At 16.9% G+C, this 19,244-nt stretch overlaps 2 protein-coding genes across 2 annotated transcripts, besides 50 other annotated features; one reads left to right on the top strand and one right to left on the bottom strand. All coding sequences in view use genetic code 6, as the record gives it.

Moving 5' to 3' along the window:
* Positions 1 to 257: 257 nt before the first annotated feature.
* Positions 258 to 318: a microsatellite.
* Positions 317 to 357: a microsatellite.
* A 284-nt stretch (positions 358 to 641) lies between these two features.
* Positions 642 to 693: a microsatellite.
* Positions 694 to 2,110: 1,417 nt separating this feature from the next.
* Positions 2,111 to 2,494, top strand: IMG5_199760 (mitochondrial type II fatty acid synthase component, putative; the record flags this gene model as incomplete). The annotated part of the gene is made up of 1 exon (XM_004024070.1): positions 2,111 to 2,494. One exon carries the CDS (start codon positions 2,111 to 2,113, stop codon positions 2,492 to 2,494), a length of 384 nt encoding a protein of 127 aa, XP_004024119.1.
* Positions 2,495 to 2,648: 154 nt separating this feature from the next.
* Positions 2,649 to 2,770: a microsatellite.
* Positions 2,654 to 2,762: a microsatellite.
* Positions 2,679 to 2,776: a microsatellite.
* A 394-nt stretch (positions 2,777 to 3,170) lies between these two features.
* Positions 3,171 to 3,201: a microsatellite.
* Positions 3,174 to 3,217: a microsatellite.
* A 954-nt stretch (positions 3,218 to 4,171) lies between these two features.
* Positions 4,172 to 4,226: a microsatellite.
* Positions 4,221 to 4,249: a microsatellite.
* A 140-nt stretch (positions 4,250 to 4,389) lies between these two features.
* Positions 4,390 to 15,600, bottom strand: IMG5_199750 (hypothetical protein; the record flags this gene model as incomplete). Its single annotated transcript, XM_004024069.1, has 12 exons — positions 14,364 to 15,600; positions 12,460 to 14,203; positions 12,215 to 12,356; positions 11,942 to 12,103; positions 11,695 to 11,749; positions 8,025 to 9,712; positions 7,874 to 7,887; positions 6,007 to 6,133; positions 5,840 to 5,946; positions 5,664 to 5,772; positions 5,400 to 5,430; positions 4,390 to 4,405 (listed from the first exon to the last, which is right to left on the bottom strand). The coding sequence occupies exons 1-12, from the start codon at positions 15,563 to 15,565 to the stop codon at positions 4,390 to 4,392; spliced, it is 5,397 nt and encodes a 1,798-aa protein (XP_004024118.1). The 5' UTR covers positions 15,566 to 15,600.
* Positions 4,784 to 4,823: a microsatellite.
* Positions 5,377 to 5,497: a microsatellite.
* Positions 5,381 to 5,418: a microsatellite.
* Positions 5,381 to 5,422: a microsatellite.
* Positions 5,385 to 5,498: a microsatellite.
* Positions 5,524 to 5,562: a microsatellite.
* Positions 5,524 to 5,563: a microsatellite.
* Positions 6,243 to 6,277: a microsatellite.
* Positions 6,244 to 6,285: a microsatellite.
* Positions 6,344 to 6,413: a microsatellite.
* Positions 6,401 to 6,449: a microsatellite.
* Positions 6,596 to 6,632: a microsatellite.
* Positions 6,669 to 6,721: a microsatellite.
* Positions 6,813 to 6,837: a microsatellite.
* Positions 6,823 to 6,867: a microsatellite.
* Positions 6,833 to 6,874: a microsatellite.
* Positions 9,796 to 9,836: a microsatellite.
* Positions 9,912 to 9,983: a microsatellite.
* Positions 9,972 to 10,020: a microsatellite.
* Positions 9,988 to 10,037: a microsatellite.
* Positions 10,000 to 10,046: a microsatellite.
* Positions 10,449 to 10,532: a microsatellite.
* Positions 10,450 to 10,532: a microsatellite.
* Positions 10,461 to 10,554: a microsatellite.
* Positions 10,719 to 10,768: a microsatellite.
* Positions 10,898 to 10,946: a microsatellite.
* Positions 12,353 to 12,411: a microsatellite.
* Positions 12,363 to 12,427: a microsatellite.
* Positions 14,272 to 14,323: a microsatellite.
* Positions 14,272 to 14,357: a microsatellite.
* A 170-nt stretch (positions 15,601 to 15,770) lies between the features above and the next one.
* Positions 15,771 to 15,844: a microsatellite.
* Positions 15,811 to 15,884: a microsatellite.
* Positions 15,821 to 15,895: a microsatellite.
* Positions 15,840 to 15,879: a microsatellite.
* Positions 15,846 to 15,904: a microsatellite.
* A 425-nt stretch (positions 15,905 to 16,329) lies between these two features.
* Positions 16,330 to 16,361: a microsatellite.
* Positions 16,362 to 17,803: 1,442 nt separating this feature from the next.
* Positions 17,804 to 17,883: a microsatellite.
* Positions 17,805 to 17,895: a microsatellite.
* Positions 17,805 to 17,906: a microsatellite.
* Positions 17,843 to 17,906: a microsatellite.
* Positions 17,907 to 19,244: the final 1,338 nt, after the last annotated feature.

Here is a 19,244-nt window from a genome sequence, read left to right as displayed (position 1 = left end):
TATTATAGCTCTTCGTGTTTTCCGAGTTAAATTTGGAATTTAGAAGAACTTAATAGATATGAAGTATATGAAAAAATTATTGCAGATACAGATAATTGTTAAAAAATGGAAATTTCAAATAGTTTTAATATATGTATTTGGAGTAAATATAAAATTGATGAAGATATTGAAAATAAGAAAATTATTGAAAAAATAGAAAGAAGATTTAGCTCCTTTATACCTATGGTTAAAATAGATATAATTATGATAACATAATGATATAAATAAATATATATATATATATATAAATATATATATATATATATATTATATATATATTTATTTTTTTAATTTAATTTTTTTTTTATTTTCATTTTTATATATTATTAATTTTTTAAATGTTTTATTTTATACTTATATATATATATATTCTTAAAGTAAATTTTACTATTTTATATTAATTATTAATAATATAAAATATTTTAATATACTATTTAATATAATTTTATTTTCCATTTTAATATTTATTTATTTATTTTATTTTAGTTTTAATATAATTCAATTATTCTTATATATATTCATCTATAACATGTTAAACATTTTCTTTATATTTTTTTTTTTTTTAAATTTTAATGAAAAATAAAAATTTACATTTTTAAATAATTATTAATATTATTATAATTATTAAGATTATTATTATTATTATTATTATTACAATTTTATTTTTATACATTTATAATATATCTATTTTTTATTTCTTATAATTCTAATAAATTAAGTCTTTTTTCAACTTTTTGTCTCACTTTTGTTTGAGAAATTTATAAACCTCTAAAATATTAATTATTTTTGTTTTAATATGTATAATAATTATCTTTTGTAATGAAACTTTAATTTAATTTTTGATATATTTTATATTTTTCATTTTAATTTTTTTATTTATTTATTTTAGCATAATTTATAAAATTACTAATAAATCTATTTTTATATTATTTTTATATTTTTTCTTCTAGTTTATCTCTTTTTATATCCAAAATATCTACCATATTTAGTTTTCTTCCACTGAATTTATATATTTAAGATAAATCATCATATATTTCTGCTGTATATGGTACTTTGCCTTTCTCGTATTTTATTGACCGAGCTTTGTAAAGCTCAATAAAGCTTAAATTTTTACCTAATATGTCTATATATTATTGTGTATCTGTTATTCCTTTTTTTCTATTTCTGAGTCATCCCAAATATTGAAAGTATTGTCTGATTCTATACTACTTATTGATAATTCTTGCTATAAGACATTTTTTTCAATTTTTATTATTGAAAGTTAACGTTTTACTAATTTTTTAATAGGAGAAGATGACATTTTTTGTTTTTTGTTTTTTCTACTTTTATGTATTTAAAATTAATTTATTTTTATATGAATAATTATTTAATAGATTAGCTATTTTTAATTTTTTTTTATACTTTTGTATATATTTATATAATTACAATAAAAATAAATAAAAGAATAATTTATTAGACTAAATTTTTAATATAAAGAGTTGATATATTATTAGTTTTAATTTTGTTTTTTGTTAAAAAAAATAAAATAAAATAAAATAATGTATTTTCATCTTGCTTTTTTATTGAAAATAAAATATTATTGTTTTAAAAAAAATGTTTATAATTGAAAAAATATTGTAAAATAAAAACTTAAAAAAATAACTGAAAATGTTTTAATATAGTATCTATCATATTTTGGACTCAAAAAGCCCAAAAGAAATTAAATTCCTTAAATTATTAGATGAAAGTTGAGACATGAAATTATAAACGTATAAATTTTAAGTTTTAATTAAATAAGTACTTGAAATTATGGCAAATAATATAAATTATTTTTATTTTTTAAAAAAATAGGCATTTATTAATTAATATTTTTATTATTGTTTTTAAAAGTTATTAATTATTTATTTTTATAAAATAAAATAGCTTTTTGTTTTCTATTTAATTTATTAAAAATTATTTATTTATATATATAAAAAAAAAAAATTAATTAAAATATATTTAAATTTTTGTTTATTATAAAATAAAATATAAAGGAAACAAAACAAAAAATATTAAATATATAAATATAAAGAAGATTAAAATAAAATAATAAATGTTAAGATTAACACAAAAATTAATTAGTTAAAATTAAAAAATTTATAATAAAGCTCCAATACTTTGCAATGTGGTATAATTCAATTATGCTCCTTAAAAAGTGTTCCCAAGAGATGAAAAACATGGTTATTTTGCAAATCCAGATGATATATCAAGAAGACTTGTAAAATTAATTGCATTACATGATAGAGTCAAAAATCCACATGAAATTACTTTATAATCTACATGGGAATCTGTCGGAGTTGATCCTTTGACTTTTGTAGAAATTATGGTCGAAGCAGAAAGAGAATTTTGCATTGAAATTGCGGATGAAGAATTAGAAAGAATGAGAACTATAGAAGATGCAGTTGAGCATATTTCAAGAAACTTTTTCACTGTATGAAAAATGTTTAATATAGAAGTTTTTTTTTATTTTTAATAATAAATAAAGAAAAAAATAGAAAAACAATTATTTTTTTTTATTTTTTTTTTATTTGGAATATATATTTAAAATTATAGCATTATTAATTATATAATTAAAAAAAAAAAAAAAAATTAATAAATATATATAATTTATAAAAATAAAAATATATATATATATAAATTATTATAATATATAAAAATATATATATATAATATATTATTATATATATAATTATATATTTATATATTTATATATTTATATCTATTTTCCTATCTATATCATTATCTAATATAATATTTTTTAAAATCTAAATAATTTTTATATAATTCGATATTTCTATTATTTTTTATTATTATTAATACTTATATTATTTTTTTAATATGTATTATCTTGATTAGTAATATTTTAAATAATTTTTGTAAATTTATATATATTTTTCATTTTTTATTAGTTTATATATTTTTTTATAAATTTTATATAATTCTTATAATTAGAAATCTTATATATTATTTAATTTAACATTATCGCATTCTTTTAATTATAATTATTTTAAAATAAAAAATTGAAACTATAATATAATTCATTTTTATTTATATTAAATAAAAAATATATTTTACTTATTATTATTTTAAAATAAATTATTTATATATACAAGTTATAAATATTTATAATATTTATAATATTTAATATTTAAATTTTTTATTTATTAATTATTATAATTAATAAAATTAATATTTTTTCAATTAAAAATATGAGTGTTTCATTAATAAATAGAAAATTTGAAGAATTAAATGAGAAATAAAAACGAATATAAGAATATTATTAATAAAAAAATTCTATAAATTAAAAAAATGATTCAAATTTGATTAAAGATGAAATTATTTCATAAGAAATTCCTTTAAAATAATCATATAATCCTTAAATTAAAAAAAATTAAAAAAATAATTTCTAATAATAAAATTTTTTGAGTTATTAAAATTTTTTAAATTAAAATAAATTTTCAGATAAAAATTGGCAATTAAATTTATAATTTGATAAAAGTAATAAAAAATAATTTATAAGAAATTTTTCTGCTTTGAAAAGATTAGATATAACAAATGAAGATTAAAATTAATAAAATATTCAAGAAATAGAGCAAAGAATAAATAATAATAAATTGTTTTTATATACAAGTTAAACTAATATTTAAATAATATATTAAAATTAAAAAAAATATGTCTCTTACATAAGCTGATTAATTTAAATTTTAGGAATCATTTATATAGTAAATGAAAATTTAAAAAGACAAATAATAAATGAATAAATCAGTATATCCAGTTTTTGAAAATGAAAAAATTAAATTGAATATGAATAGGGCAAAAACAGCTAATCCATTAATAAAAAAAGAAACTGTATCTTTTTTTATTCAAAAAATAAATCAAAATTTAGAAAAAAAGAATAAGAATAATAGTAAGAAGATAATATGGAAAATAATTAGTATTTAATTTTTTAAAGTGATGAAATGAAAATAAATAATATTTAAAAAATATAAAATATTGTGACTGATAATTGTGAATGTAATTTTGGTAAATATAGGATTGAATAAAATATATCAGTTTTAAATAATAAATGGGAATTAGATTGTAAATAAATAAATATTTAAATATATTTTTAATAATTTATTATATATATATAAGAAATATATATATATATATATAATTAATATTTATATTTTTATTATATTTTTATTTATTTACTTTTAAATTATCATTAAGAAAATAAAGTTTAGTTAAAAGTTCATATAATTAATACTAAAAACATGGAATTTATAAAATTTGAAAATGTAAGGTTATTTAACTATAAATTAATTTAAACTAATTTCGATAATGTAAATATCACATATATATATATCTACATTTTATTTGATATTTATTTATATATTAAAATTTTTTTTAAATATAAAAAAAAGTAAATAATATAAATTTATTTTTAATACGCTTTTGAATAATTTAATGATAAAGAAAACAATCTTTACCATATTTTAGTATCTTTTTCAATATTATTTTTAAATAATATTTATTTAAAAATATAGATTTTTTATAAGAATATTGAATAAAAAAATATTATATTATTTGATAAATTTTATTATAAAAAGTAAATCTTATAAAGTTTAGAAATTTAATTATAAAAATCAATATTATCTTATTATTTAAGATACATTATATATTAATAAGATTTAACATGTGATAATATTATGTTATTATCTAATTAAATTATTGAATGTATTTAATTATTTTTTTGATTAATATATTATTTTATTTTTTTAATAGAAAAATTATTTATAGATGAAAATCTTTACTAGAAACTAAACTAATATTAATAAAAATACTTTTTTATTGAAGATATAACATTAAGGACATTTAAATTTTATATTTATCCTTATTTTAAATTAAATATTATTTAAAATTATCTAAATATAAAAAAATCTATTAACTAAAATATGGTTTGTAAAAATTAAAAATAGAAAACAAATAATATAAACAAGCAATCTAGTATATAAAATTAAAAAGAAAACGAAAAAAAAAATACGGAAAATTAAATAGTATAAAAATAATAACTATTTATATTTTCTAAAAGTTTATATAATGATAATAAATTCCAAAATTAGTAATTAAATAATTTAGGAATCAAATTTTTAAGAAATTTAAAAAGTGTTATTTAACCTAAAATAAATGTTAAAGGGATACATATTAAATAATGATTTAAGAAAAAAAATTTCAAAAAAAAAATATTTAATATTGTATATATAAATGTATAATACTAAAAAATATTATTTCAAAAAATTTTTATATAAAATTTATTAATTTTATATAAAAAATATCTAATTTAAATTAAATTAAATTACGTTAAATTAAATTAAATTAAATTCATTTAAACTAATAATTATAAAAATTAATTAAATAAAATTAGATAATATACTATTAAATAATATTAAATTAAATACGATATTTGATTTTTTTTAATATTATTAAATAATATATATTTTTTGATAAATAAATATATTTTTTTATTTTATTTTTATATAATCATTATGCTATTTTTAATTCACCAACTTTTATTTTTTGTAAATATAGTTTTAATATAATATAGTATATGATTTTTTTTATACTGTGTGCATTATAAAAGTTTATTTATTAAGGAACTGCTCTTGCTGATATTATGGGTAATTCATAAGTTATAATTAAATAAACAGTTTTGTTTGCTTTTTTAGAAAAACCCTTATATTAAATTTATAATAATTATAAATATATTTATATACATGAATATATATATATATATTTTTACAATTGATAATGATATTCCTTCTCCTACGTCAGCATCACCTCTTCTTCCGTATATCAATGGAGGGTGAAATCTATGTACATCATAATGCTCTCCTAATAAAATAAATCCTTTCATTTTTTTTTTTAGATATAATTTAATTGAAATTTAATTAAAAAGTTAATAATAACCTGCTCCTATTGTGTTATCACGATTTTAGTCTGCAGTTAAATATGGCTTTAATTCTTCTGGTTTTGCAGGACAATTTTTTTATGCTATTATATTTAAATCTTAATCAAAAATAATTGCTTTAGCCCACTTTTTTAAAAAAAATTATAATATTAATTAATAAATATGTTTTATTATAACTTCGTCTTCTTTTATTAAAGCTTCATTTAATTATTAGGAATTTAACCCTTCAGCCTACATTGTTTTTTTATTATAATTGTATTTTTTAATATATTTTATTTAAAAAAATTATTTATATTTTTTTTTAATAGAATTTTTCTTCTTTTTTGATATTAAACAAAAAAAAATTTAAAATATATTAATAATAAAATTTATATAAATATATAAAAAAAATTAATATATATATATATATATATATATATATATATATATATATTTATATATAAATTCTTAATTTTTTATTTTAATATAAATATTTAGAAAATTCATAATAATATAATAATAATATTATTTATATAATTTATATTCTTCATCATAATTAGCTATTAATTTTGTTAAATTTTTAATTTTCTTTAAAATTATTTATCGATCATTTACTTTTTATAATTATTTTGTTATAATTTATTTTCATAATTAATTAATTTAAAATATTTTTTATACATGTTTTTTAATATATTTTTATTTTTAATAAAATGCATTTTTATTTTTAATATATTTATTCTATTTTAATTTTTAATTTTATAACTTTTATACACATTATATTTGGATATCAATAAATATTAAATATAAATTTAATTTATTTTATTTAATATATATATATATATATATATATAATAAAATATATTTAAATAAAATAAAATATAATAAAATGATTATATTTTTATATATCAATTTTTTTTTTTTCTATGTTAAATTGTAAAAGATTTTTTTTTTTATAATATTTATGTATTTTTATTATTAATTTTTTTTTTTTTTAAATGCTTATCAATTTACTATGAAACGAACTTTTTTTTATCATTAATTTCCATTAACCACTGATTAATTATAAAACTCTAAAAAAATAAGTTTTTTCTAATAAATAATAAATTTCACTATTTTTTATTGCATTTATTAGGATGTCTTTATTTTATTTTCGATTCTTAAGCCTTCCACCAAGACTTCCATTAAACCATTTAAAATTATCAAGAATGGTTATTAAAACACATAATAGTCTTCCAAAAAATCTCCGAAATTTAATATTTTTATATAACAACAAAAAATTTAAAAAAACTCCATATAAATAAGCTTTAAAGTGTCATACTAAAAAAATAATATTAATGCTGTTTATTGCTGGGCTTTTTCTACTACAGGAATGCTTGAAATTAATATATATATATTTTTTTTTCATACAATTAAATTATTGGATAGATTAAGGAAATTATGAAGGAGGATGATACTTTTTAGCTGTTTAATATGTTTAAAAAAAGAATGGTCATTTATAAGAAAGTAAGCACCTTTATACTTCTATAGATGGATAATGTTAAGTTAGTAATATATTAAAAGTGATTTATGTGAAATATTTTGTTAATATTAAATAAGATAGTGACTCTTTAAAATAAGCACTATTAACTTAATTAGTTTTGTGTATTTAGATGCTTCTAGTTGGCCATCGTATATTTCTAAGATTATTTTATGATTATGATAGTAGTCCTGAAAGTTTAGATCATGGAGTTTTACTTGCCGGATATGATAGTGAAAAGTGGATTATGAAAAATTCATGGTATATATCATTGGCGAAGAATGTGATATTTATTTGATTTTAGAAAATATATGCAGTATATGGATATATCTATTATTATGAATTTATAATATATATATATATATATATACATATAATTTAATATCTTTATTTTTAAAAAAAATATTTATGTTTTAATTTTTAAAAGATAGATATAAATATTTTTGGAAATTTCTCACAAATTATATCTTTTAAATAATTTATTATAAAATCTAATATTTCTAATTTTATTTTCTCTTCTACATTTTCCCTATGCATCAATTTATCCATTTACACATTAACAATTTCCAATTAAAGTCTAATATCCTATACTCAAACAAGCATCACTGCAAGCTTGTTTATTATTTTAATCGTTCTAGACGCACTATTCAACTTTGCAACTTCCACTTTTATTATAAAATCCAACATTAACACATGCACTCAAAAAAGAGTTCACATTTTCATCACAGACATTATTATTTAAACAAGTATCAATAGCGGGTAAACCGCAGGCAGTTTTCAACTCGCCAGAATATCCAGCACTTAGACATTCTTAAGGACAGATATTTGCTTGGTCGTTAAAGCAGTGTTTATTATCAATTTTTAAACACTCATTTTTATTCAAAGAATAAAAACCATATGCGCATAGACATTATTTATCTTAAGTGATGAAATATTAGTCTTTACAAGCGTGATTATTTTAGTCACAAGCGTTTTAGGTGTTTTCACATATTATAGTACAGATATTTTTTGTTGGATCGTTTGTAAATCCGTATTGTATGCAAGCAGTATTTTTGTTTGAGCAGTTGTTTTTAGCGTTACATTCGGAAAAAGTAATAGTGCAGTTTTGGGCGGGTTTTTCAGATTTAAAGTAGCCGAGATTTAAACATAAGTCAGGACAGGATTGGTTTAAAGTTAAATCTATACAGGAGTTCCAGGAAGGCTCAAAACATTAGTTTTTGGAGTTTACGGGGAAGAAACCAGTACTACAATTACATGTGTTATTTTAAGTTGAGAAGCCAGCTATTTGGCAATAAGGAGATAATGTATTACAGGGTTAAGTATCGCTTTAACATGCAGGAGGAAGGACACATTTACCCGATTGGACGGGAATTCCAGATAGGTTTTGGCATGCTTTAGTACATTCGAGAACGCTTTCGGCAAAACAATCATCATAGGTGGGGGAAATACATGATCCAGAAGACGGGTCTTATTTATAGCCTCCTGCAATACATTCAGAAGGACAAGAAGTGGAAGAAGGAGGTGAAACTATACAGTTTTACCATGAAACTTCGAATTAACATTTGTAGTCTTAAGAAGTATAATATTAAGGACATTAACATTAGTTATTATTCACTATATAGCCATTATCTTTGCAGTATTATTAATTACATAATTCTAAAGAATTGCATTAAGGAGGAACACAGAGATCATTTTAATTTATAAAACCGTAATCTGTACAAAATGATTGAGTTGCGCAATAATTTTAGTTTAGGCATTTTTTATAGGCATTATTATCGCAGGGATTTTTAGGATCTTGATCTATGAAATCATATCCTATATCAATGCATTATTATGGACATATTTTCTACGAAAAGCAATTTTTATAATCAACTTAGAATTAGCAAATATTGTTATTGTCGTAGTCTGGAGTTGTACAACTGCAATAACCTTCATTATTTGGGTAAAAACTTCTTTGTAAACAAACTGGGGTACATTTAAGTTTATTAGGTATATCTACACAAGAATTTATCATACATTAGGTAGATTATTAAGGAACAGTGTGAGTTGAAAAGCCGAAATCTGTACAAGCTTAAGTACATGAAATTAAAGATTTACATGTTTATTCAGTAATTGTGCAAGTTTTTTCAGATTTTGTGTAGCCTATATCAATACATTCTTAAGGACAAGGTGAAGTAGTAGTACAGTAAGCATAGGATGGAGTACTGGGACTTTATTATAGTAATGAGTATGCAAATGAAAATAAAGTAAGGATTAATAAATATTTATACATTATTTCTATGGGTTATATATGTTTTTTAAAATAAATAAAATTTTTTTAAAAAAGAAATAAAAATTATATTTATAATTTAATCTTTTAATTAATAAAAGAATTTATTTTATATATAAAATATTAATTATTTTTGAAAGTATAAATATAAATTATAAAATTTTTTCTTTATAACAAACTATTTATTAAAATTTTATTTTTATAAAATAAATAAATTATATAAAATTAATATTATATATAATTATATATACATATATATATATATAATTATATATTATTGCATAGTATTTTATTATATTTTATTAAAAAATTTAATTTTATATTTTTTTTAATTTATATTATTTCATAATATTTTATTTTATTAATTTTCTTTTAAAAAATCTTTTTTATTATTTATCTTTTATTATTCATTATCATTATTTTTTTGCAATACATCTTTATCTTTTAAAAACTAAGATGGTTCATCTTTTTATTAAATATTTTATTTTTAAATTAAAATTTATTCTTGAACATATAAATTGTTATTACTTTATTATAGTTATTTTTAATTGAAATTTGTTTTATTTTAATATTAAATGTTTTCATTATTTTCTTTGATTTATTGATTATATGATATTTTTCTATAAAATTTATAATTATTATTTTTCTATTATATAAAAACTTTTAAAATTAATTATTATATAATAAAAATATATATATATAAATTTATATATATAAATATATATTAATATATATATATATATATATATATTTATAAATATTTTTAATTTATATATTTATATACATTATGTAGGTATTTATTATAATGTTTCTTAATTATTATTATTTATATTAGCAAAAGAAGTATAAGTTTATTTATTGTTATAAACTTAATCATTATTATCTTGAATAATTAAACTACTAATAGTTTACTTAATATTTATATTACTTTAAGGAATTATTTTACATTTATTATTATTGCAACTATTATTTTATAATATATTCTACTTATTATTTTGTGAAATTAATTATTATTAATCTTTCTATTTTAATTATAGTTAATCAAGGGAATGTTATCTTTATAATTTGGAATTTTTGAAAACAAGTTAATGACTATAATTAAAACTTTCATACTTTATATCTTTTAATTTAATATATATATATATAAATATTTATATGTATATATATAAATATTTTTTACTTAACCATTTCTAGTATATAATTGTTATTTTTTTAAATTATTAATTTTTATCTAGATTTGTGAATTCTTATATACTTTGTCTAGCTTTTAACCATAATTATTTATTTTTCTTTTCAATATTAGGATAAATATTAAGCATTTTGCTCACTATAGGTATTTTTTCATAGAGCTTTATTTTAATATTATTTATATTTTTTTCGAATTAAGCTGTGTAACCTAAAATAATTTTTCTGATAATAAGAATAATAAAATATGAATTAAAATAAACAATTATTATTAGACTAATATATATTTAATAATAAAACTTATTTTTATTTATAAAAACACCCAAAAGTATAGTTATTGCGCATGTATAATTTTAAATTTGATCTATTTTATTAAGTTCGTCATAATTATAAGGCCTTACAATAAGGGATAATGCTGTATAAAATGAGACTATGATAAATACTAGAATACCTTTAACCCTTATATCATCAAAATAGTAATTAAGGACAAGAATAATACCAATTTTTTCGAATATTTTAATAAATTCCCAATAAAAGGCTGTAAGTTTATATTCTTTATATAGAAAGCCTAATTTCATTTTAATTGATGATTAATGGAGTTTGTTTTTATTAATAAAAAGCAATATAAAGAAAATTGAAGGTAAAAAGGCTACCCAAACAAAGAGCATTATTCCTGAAAAGATTTTATATTTATTCTCTATTTAATTACAGAGGAAGCTTTTATTCGATAATAAATACTCTTTGTCTCCTATTTATACACAGGAGAGTAAAGAAATTAACTATGCAACTAAATCTGGTTATATATAAATTATTAAAAAAATAAGTGCTGTATATAACATATAGGAAGGGATCTTATGCTTTCTTATCTTAGAAAAAATTATTAAAAACAAGCAGAATAGAGAGTAATATATAATAGGAATTATTAAAGAAAAAATTGTACGAAAATAAATTATTGGAATAACAGTTTATATATTTTTTATAGCACAATCTAAAGAATTCATAGTCTATTTTACTGGTTAACCAACAGAATCGGGAAATTCAAATATACCAGAAGGTACAGAAAGATCAAAGGAAGCTACAGAGCCAATTATTTAGAAGTAGTTTGTTAGTATTTTTATGTATATGGCAGTGTATTCAGCCTAATTAACTTTTTTAGTAATTATTTTTTAATATTTTGAGTTTATTTTACGATTATTATTTTAAAATTATTATTAATCTTTTTTTAATATAGCTTTTTTTAATAAAATATCTAAATCACTTTTTATAGCTAAGGTCATAGATATCATAGTCCATAAAGTTAATAAAATAACTATTGTAGAATTATTTTAAATTTTAGAACATTAAGAGCATGAAAATTTACCAGTTTTAGTATAACTTTCATCCCAATATTCTTCTAATAACTATGAATATATAAATATATATATATATATATATATATATATATATATATATATATATATTTGTATATATAATTTTTTGTTATGTTTATATTTATAATTTTACATCACATTCATCACATTTAGCTCCTATGTGTCCTTAAAAACATATATAATTTGCATATGTACCTTCTTGGCAATTTTCTGGTAATTCTTTACATTCTATTATTATTGATGAATATTTATCTGATCTCCAGAATCCTTTTCTGACTTTAAAAGGTTCATCGTAATTGCATATTGCCCCAAAAGGGCAATCTTTACAGCAACTTTTACAACAAGGATGTTCTTTATTTATTTCTAATTGACAATTAGGTATTTCATCATGAGTGCATACATGGCATGGTTCTCCAAATGAATACTACGCTTAAGGACATATTGTGCATTCTTGTAGATTATTATATATAGACAACTATTCTTCTTTTTTACATTTCCTGAATTAAAAAATAAGCTAAAATTCATATTATTAATCCCTTATTAGTTAATTTTTTATACTAATTGATGCTCTCTCATTTATTCTACCGACTATTTATATTTCTTTTATTTCAAAACCTTTATATTCAATTTAATATGAGCTGTTTTTATATGTAATATTTGATTGATCTAACTTTAATAATTATAGCTTTTAATCCGAATTTTATTCTAAAATCATTTGTTCATTTTAGTCATCAAAAAGACCCAAAATCAATTGTTTTATAGACTTTCCACTTCTCCAATTACCAAAAAAAATGCTATTAGAGGATACTATTCCTTCATAACCTTATTCTATGTCCTTTTTATTTAACAGTTAGAGTCTAGAAGGTTACGAGAAGTAATTCTTTCCATATAAAAGAGCACTATTGTTTAAAAAAAGAGTATTTTAATGAACTCCTTAGGCTTTTTAATATAGAATTCCTCCACCAATATATGCCATATTTGAGCTAAATTAAGAATTAATTATCTATATTGTCTATATCAAGTTTTCTTGAGGAAAATCAAAGGAAATGTTTATTGCTCCACCTCCTTATTAGGCTATGTTTTGTTGAAAATTCGAACTTTATATTTATAAGGAAAGTTATTCGGTTTTTTAAACTATTATATATAAAGATCCACCGTTTTATTCACTTCTATTATTTATGAATGTTGATTGGAAAATAAGAGCTTTTTTTATTGGATTTTCTATAAAAAGAGCTCCTCCGTTTGAACTTTGGCAAAATTTAAAATCTGAGTTTTCAATTTAAATGGAAGATTTTTATATATAAAAAACTCCTCCGGTACATTTTGGGCATTATATATTTAAAAAAAAAGAGTTTTTAATAATTAATTGAGTTTTTATAAGATTTATGGTAAATTATTAAATATTAATTAAGTTATTTTCTTGTAAATTTCTAATATTTTTATTTATTTAAACGTTTTCTATATGTAGGTTTTCAAAAGAAACGGACCCACCATCTATTTTTAAAAGACCGGAAGAAGAAATAATCGTGTTTTAGATTTTTATGGAATTTATTTAGAAAAAATTAGAATTATTATTATCTTAAATATCAAAAAGTAAAAGATTTTTTTAATTTTTTATAATTGTTATTTTCTCAAGAAGAAATTCTTATATAGTTAAATTTAGTGATTTTCCGTTTAAAAATAAAGCATGTTAATAGTTAATTTCTTAATTTTATAAAAACAAGGAAAGCTAAAAAAAATAAATAATATTATAAAAATATATGTCTGAATTTTATAAATCTAAAAATTAATTTTCTTAAATTCCATAAATATTTGAAATTTTAGTGTTTTTAAGATTTATTATATTTCTAATATTATATATTTAAGCGATATCTTTTCTGTAAATAAATTTATATGTATATAAATATACATATAATAATTAATTTATTATTATAATATATTAAACTATATATATATTATATTTATATTTATATTTATATTTATATTTATATTTATATATTTTAATTATTTATTATATATAATTGTTTATATTTCTACCTTATATATATAGATGTGGAATTTTATAATTATTATAAAAATAAATCTTAGAATATACAATTATTTATATCTAAAATTAACTTTTAACTTAAAGTGTCAATATAAAAAGCACTTCCGTTTTCAGTTGCAAAACCTTACTGGAATATAGAATTTTCAATTTAAAAAACTACATCTTTTTTCTCAAAAGACATAAAATATATAAAAGATCCTATTTTACTATATGATTATGAAAATTCTGTACTTTAAATTGATATTTTTAGACTTAAAATTTTCATAAAACCTCCTTAAATGAGCATGTTTTCATTTTTATTTAAATTTGAGGCATTTTTGAACAAAGATTTTTCCAAATATAATTCTTAAATTTCAAAGAAAAGACAATTATTGTCATTAGAAGATAACATATTTTCAAATTTTGATTTTTTAATATATATAATGGATAATAGACTACTTATATAGACACATGTAGTTGATTATTTTTAACTTTTTAAAATTCCTTATAGCGTATTATCTGAAAAAACTAAATTTTCTAAAAATATATTTCCAATTTAATTCAAGGAAATAAATAAAGGATTTGAATGATAAGTTGAAAATGATTAAATTAAAGAAATTTTTTAAAAAACTGAGTTTTTTATTGATATTTATGACTTTTATTCAATTTAATTTACTAAATTTACCAAATTAGTATTATAACCATATTTCTACAAAACAACTATATTATCTAAATTAATAATTGGAATATTATAAACATCAAAACACGAAGAAGAACTATCATTTAGTTTATATTGACTATTATAATCTAGAGAATTCTAACATTTTAAATCCTATATATCTATTTGGGATGCATCTTCAAAGTTACCAAGAGAAAAAGTCATATGATCTTCAAAAATTATATCTTTAAGGGTTATTTAGGCTATTTTTTATGTGCGAATTAACTATGAGACGAGTATTTTGAGATCAGAATGTGAATTTTTATATTAATTATTTAATATTTAAAAAGATTAGAAATATAATTCATGTAATGGGACTAGTATTTGTGTATATAGAATACTTAGGAAAACTTATTGAGAAATGGAATGAAATAAATTTTTGTTAAAAGAAATATTTGTAAATTAAAATTAAAAGTTTGGGATTTTTTAAGAAGGTATTATTTCAATTATGTTTGTATTAAAAAATTGATTTTCAAGAATTTTAATATTATCCATTTTTAAATAAGAAACTTAAAAAAGAAATATTGTATCTAAAGTTAAATTATTTATTTATTGATTATTATCAAGAAATTATACACTTTTATTTTATAATAATTAAAAATTTTAAATCTCTAAAATAGAGTAAGTATCTTCTTATTAAATGAATATATAAAATTTACCAAAAATACATTCTTAGATTGTTAGATTATTTATAAAAATCTATATATATATAAATATTTATATATATATATATATATATATATATATATATTATTTATTATTATATATATATATTTTTTATTTTTTTTTTATATTATTTTATTTATTTTATTTTTTACTTTATTTGTATTTTTAGATTTTATTAAATATGTTTAAGTTGAATAATCTTTTCTTAATAATGTTAAATTGTCTAGTTTAAAAAAACAAGTGTTTATACAATCATTTATCTATATTTATTCACATCCATCTTAAAAAGATATATTTTATATTATAATTTCATTTTTAATTTCTATAAATGTAAGACCTTAGCATTATTAAAGTCTTTACAATATGAATTAGAAACTTATATTTTTAAAAAAATATAGAGTCAAAATTTGAAAATAAAACAGAATTTTTCGAAAAGTATAGTTACTATTATTAATCTACACCTATAATATTTAAAGATAAAAAATCTAAATTATAATTTGTTTTAATAAGTTAATTTGGTAAATATAATTTAGAATTTAAAAATAAATTTAATTATATTTAAATATTTAATCTTTGATTGTACAAAGTTGCCTATATAAATATAATTATAAATATAAATATAAATTTTAGTTTATACTTTAAAAATTGAATATAATAGTAATTATTAAGAATAAATAAATGGATTTTATTAAGTTCCTTAATTTTAAATATTATCAATATAATTATTTTTTTCATCAAAATAAAAATCAATAGCACATTTTTATACACATTTTTTATTTATTAAACAATTTCCTATATAAAAGAATAAATTAGAATTTTAATATTAAATCCATATATATAAATCATCAAAAACATGCATATTTAATACTTAGTCTTATAATTTCTTTTACTCAAATTTCTATATTTTAATAAAATCATTTTTATCTAACATATATACATATACAAATCCACTAATATTTTCACTTATTAATAAAATATGATAATTTTAATTTTCATATTTTCTCATTAATGATACTTCAAAGTTTAATTTATCAATTATTTAGTACTTATTGTATATTAGATATCATATGTAATTTATAATATATCCATATTGTCACATTAGAGTATTATTTAATTTATTTTTTCGAATGAAATTCCCACATAATTAGAAATGGAGCAATTTTCAATTTTTTATTATTTTTGTATTTAATTCTAAAAATTCTAATATAAGTAAATAGAGGAATTTTTATCAATTACAAATAATAGACCTTAATTTAAATTAAATGCAAAAAAAACTGGGAAATCAATTATTTCTATTATTTTTTCTTATTTTTAATTTAAATTAATAATTTTTAAATTTTTAGAATTTTGTGTAAAAGTAATTAAATAATAATTATTTTAAAAATAAAAAGGTTGTAGTTTTTCTTATATTTAATTCATATTTTTTATTTCATAATCTAATATCTTTTTTTTTGGTTTTTGGTTTGTTTGTTTGTTTGTTAGTTTTTTTTTTTTTTTTTTTACTTATTTTATTTCATTTAAATTATTTTAGATTTCTAATAATAAAATTCCTTATTTTTATAATATATTTTAATTATCAATTACTTTTTTATATGAATATCTTATTCCAATTATATTTTCTTAATATAGTACTTTAAAAATACTCTAATTCAATTACAAATTGACATTATAAAATCTAGATTCATCGCTTTCATTTTCGTTATTATTATATTCAATTTAAATAGGCTAATAATTTTATTCAATGTAATTTTTTTCATATAAATAAAATAATTTCCTACTTACAGGATAAAAAAGCTTCGATTATGTCACAGAATTATAAAAATACAAATAATCTTCGCTCTATAAATACTTCGAATAACTTTATGTATCAGGATCTCTTTATTTATTATCAGCAAATTGATAAAAAATACTTTATCCTACGAAAGAATCCTTTACTTTGTTATTATCATATAAAATATTATTATTAAAAGAATAAGAATATAAATCTTCAAAGCTTCCCAAATAATCTTTATTATTAATTTTCAAAGGTAAAGAAGGTTAATTAAATGTAGATTTAAATTCTAAAAGAATATATAAATATAAATAAAAAATAATATTAATAAATAAATATATAAAAATATATATATAAAAATATATAAATATATATATATATACATATATATATATATATGTAATTTATTATTTACTCATTACTTCATTTGCTGTAAATGTATCTATATTTAACGATATTATATGGCTATATGATAATACAAAAATTAATTTTGTATTTTAAATTAATTGCATTTTCCCATAATTCAATTCATTTTAGAATTTATCATATTTACTTTCATATTAAAGTTTAAACTAAAACTATAGACTTGAAGGTGAAACCGGGTTTATAGGAATAGATATTATTCTAAATTTATAAATAAATATTTAATTATCATTAATTAGTAATGTATCATAATTTAAATTTGTATTTTCCATTAATATTATATTTAATACTTATTAAAACTATTTAAAATTACTTCCATTTGGGTCTATAGTCATCTAATATTCTTAATAAATAGTATTTGGTGCATCTTTATATTTCTAAATATCAACAATTTTAAAAGAAGATGATTTATCAATAATTATCACAGAATTAAATTTATTATATTTAATAATTTATTATATAACTTATACATAATCAGGTTTAGTTAATTCTTTAAGAAGTCCTTCATAGATAATTTTATTAGAATTAATTATAATTTCTTATTATTTTATTTAATGTATTTTTATTGTTTTTTTTTTTATTTTTTACATTAAGTAATTTCTCCATATCTTTAAGCTTTTAGTGTAGGAAACGTTTATATTTCATAAACAGAAATATTATTTTATACAAAATGAACAAATAATAAATATGCTTATTATGTAGGTGTATTTATTATATCTATATAAAAATTTCCAAATATACCTTTGTTTGATCCGGCTGTATTTTATATTATTTTTAATATTAAATTATTTTTTAGCAAAAATAACCTGCCTCAGATGCTACTAATACTATAGAAAAAGTAGAAACATCGAAAATATATGTATTTTAAGATGAAGCAGATACTATAATTAATGTGGAATCTTTTATTAATGAAAATCCGATGTGAAAATCTGCTATTTTTATTTAATTTTCAACTTCTAAAGTATATACATTTGCTTGAATTATTAAATTATAGTTTACTACGATTATTTTTTAAAGCTAAGTAATAAATTCAAAATTATTTATTCCATAAGAAGCTTATTTATTTTATTTATAAATATTATTAAATATTGATTTTTTATTACTTTATATAGAATTTATTATTTATTTTGATTCTAAATCATAATAATATACTATTGAAGATGTTTTTAAATTCAAGTTTTAATGTATTTATTAAAATTATGCTTGTTTAAGGTATTCTTATAAAATTTTAAATAACATATTAATCATTAATAAACTTATTAAATTAAACTCCTTTTTTAAATATAAAACAATTGTTATTTTTATTTATTTTTT

This window comes from Ichthyophthirius multifiliis (genome assembly GCF_000220395.1).
Source record: "Ichthyophthirius multifiliis unplaced genomic scaffold scaff_1120509251418, whole genome shotgun sequence".
NCBI lineage: Eukaryota > Ciliophora > Oligohymenophorea > Hymenostomatida > Ichthyophthirius > Ichthyophthirius multifiliis.
This window is presented reverse-complemented; position numbering and strand designations above follow the sequence as displayed.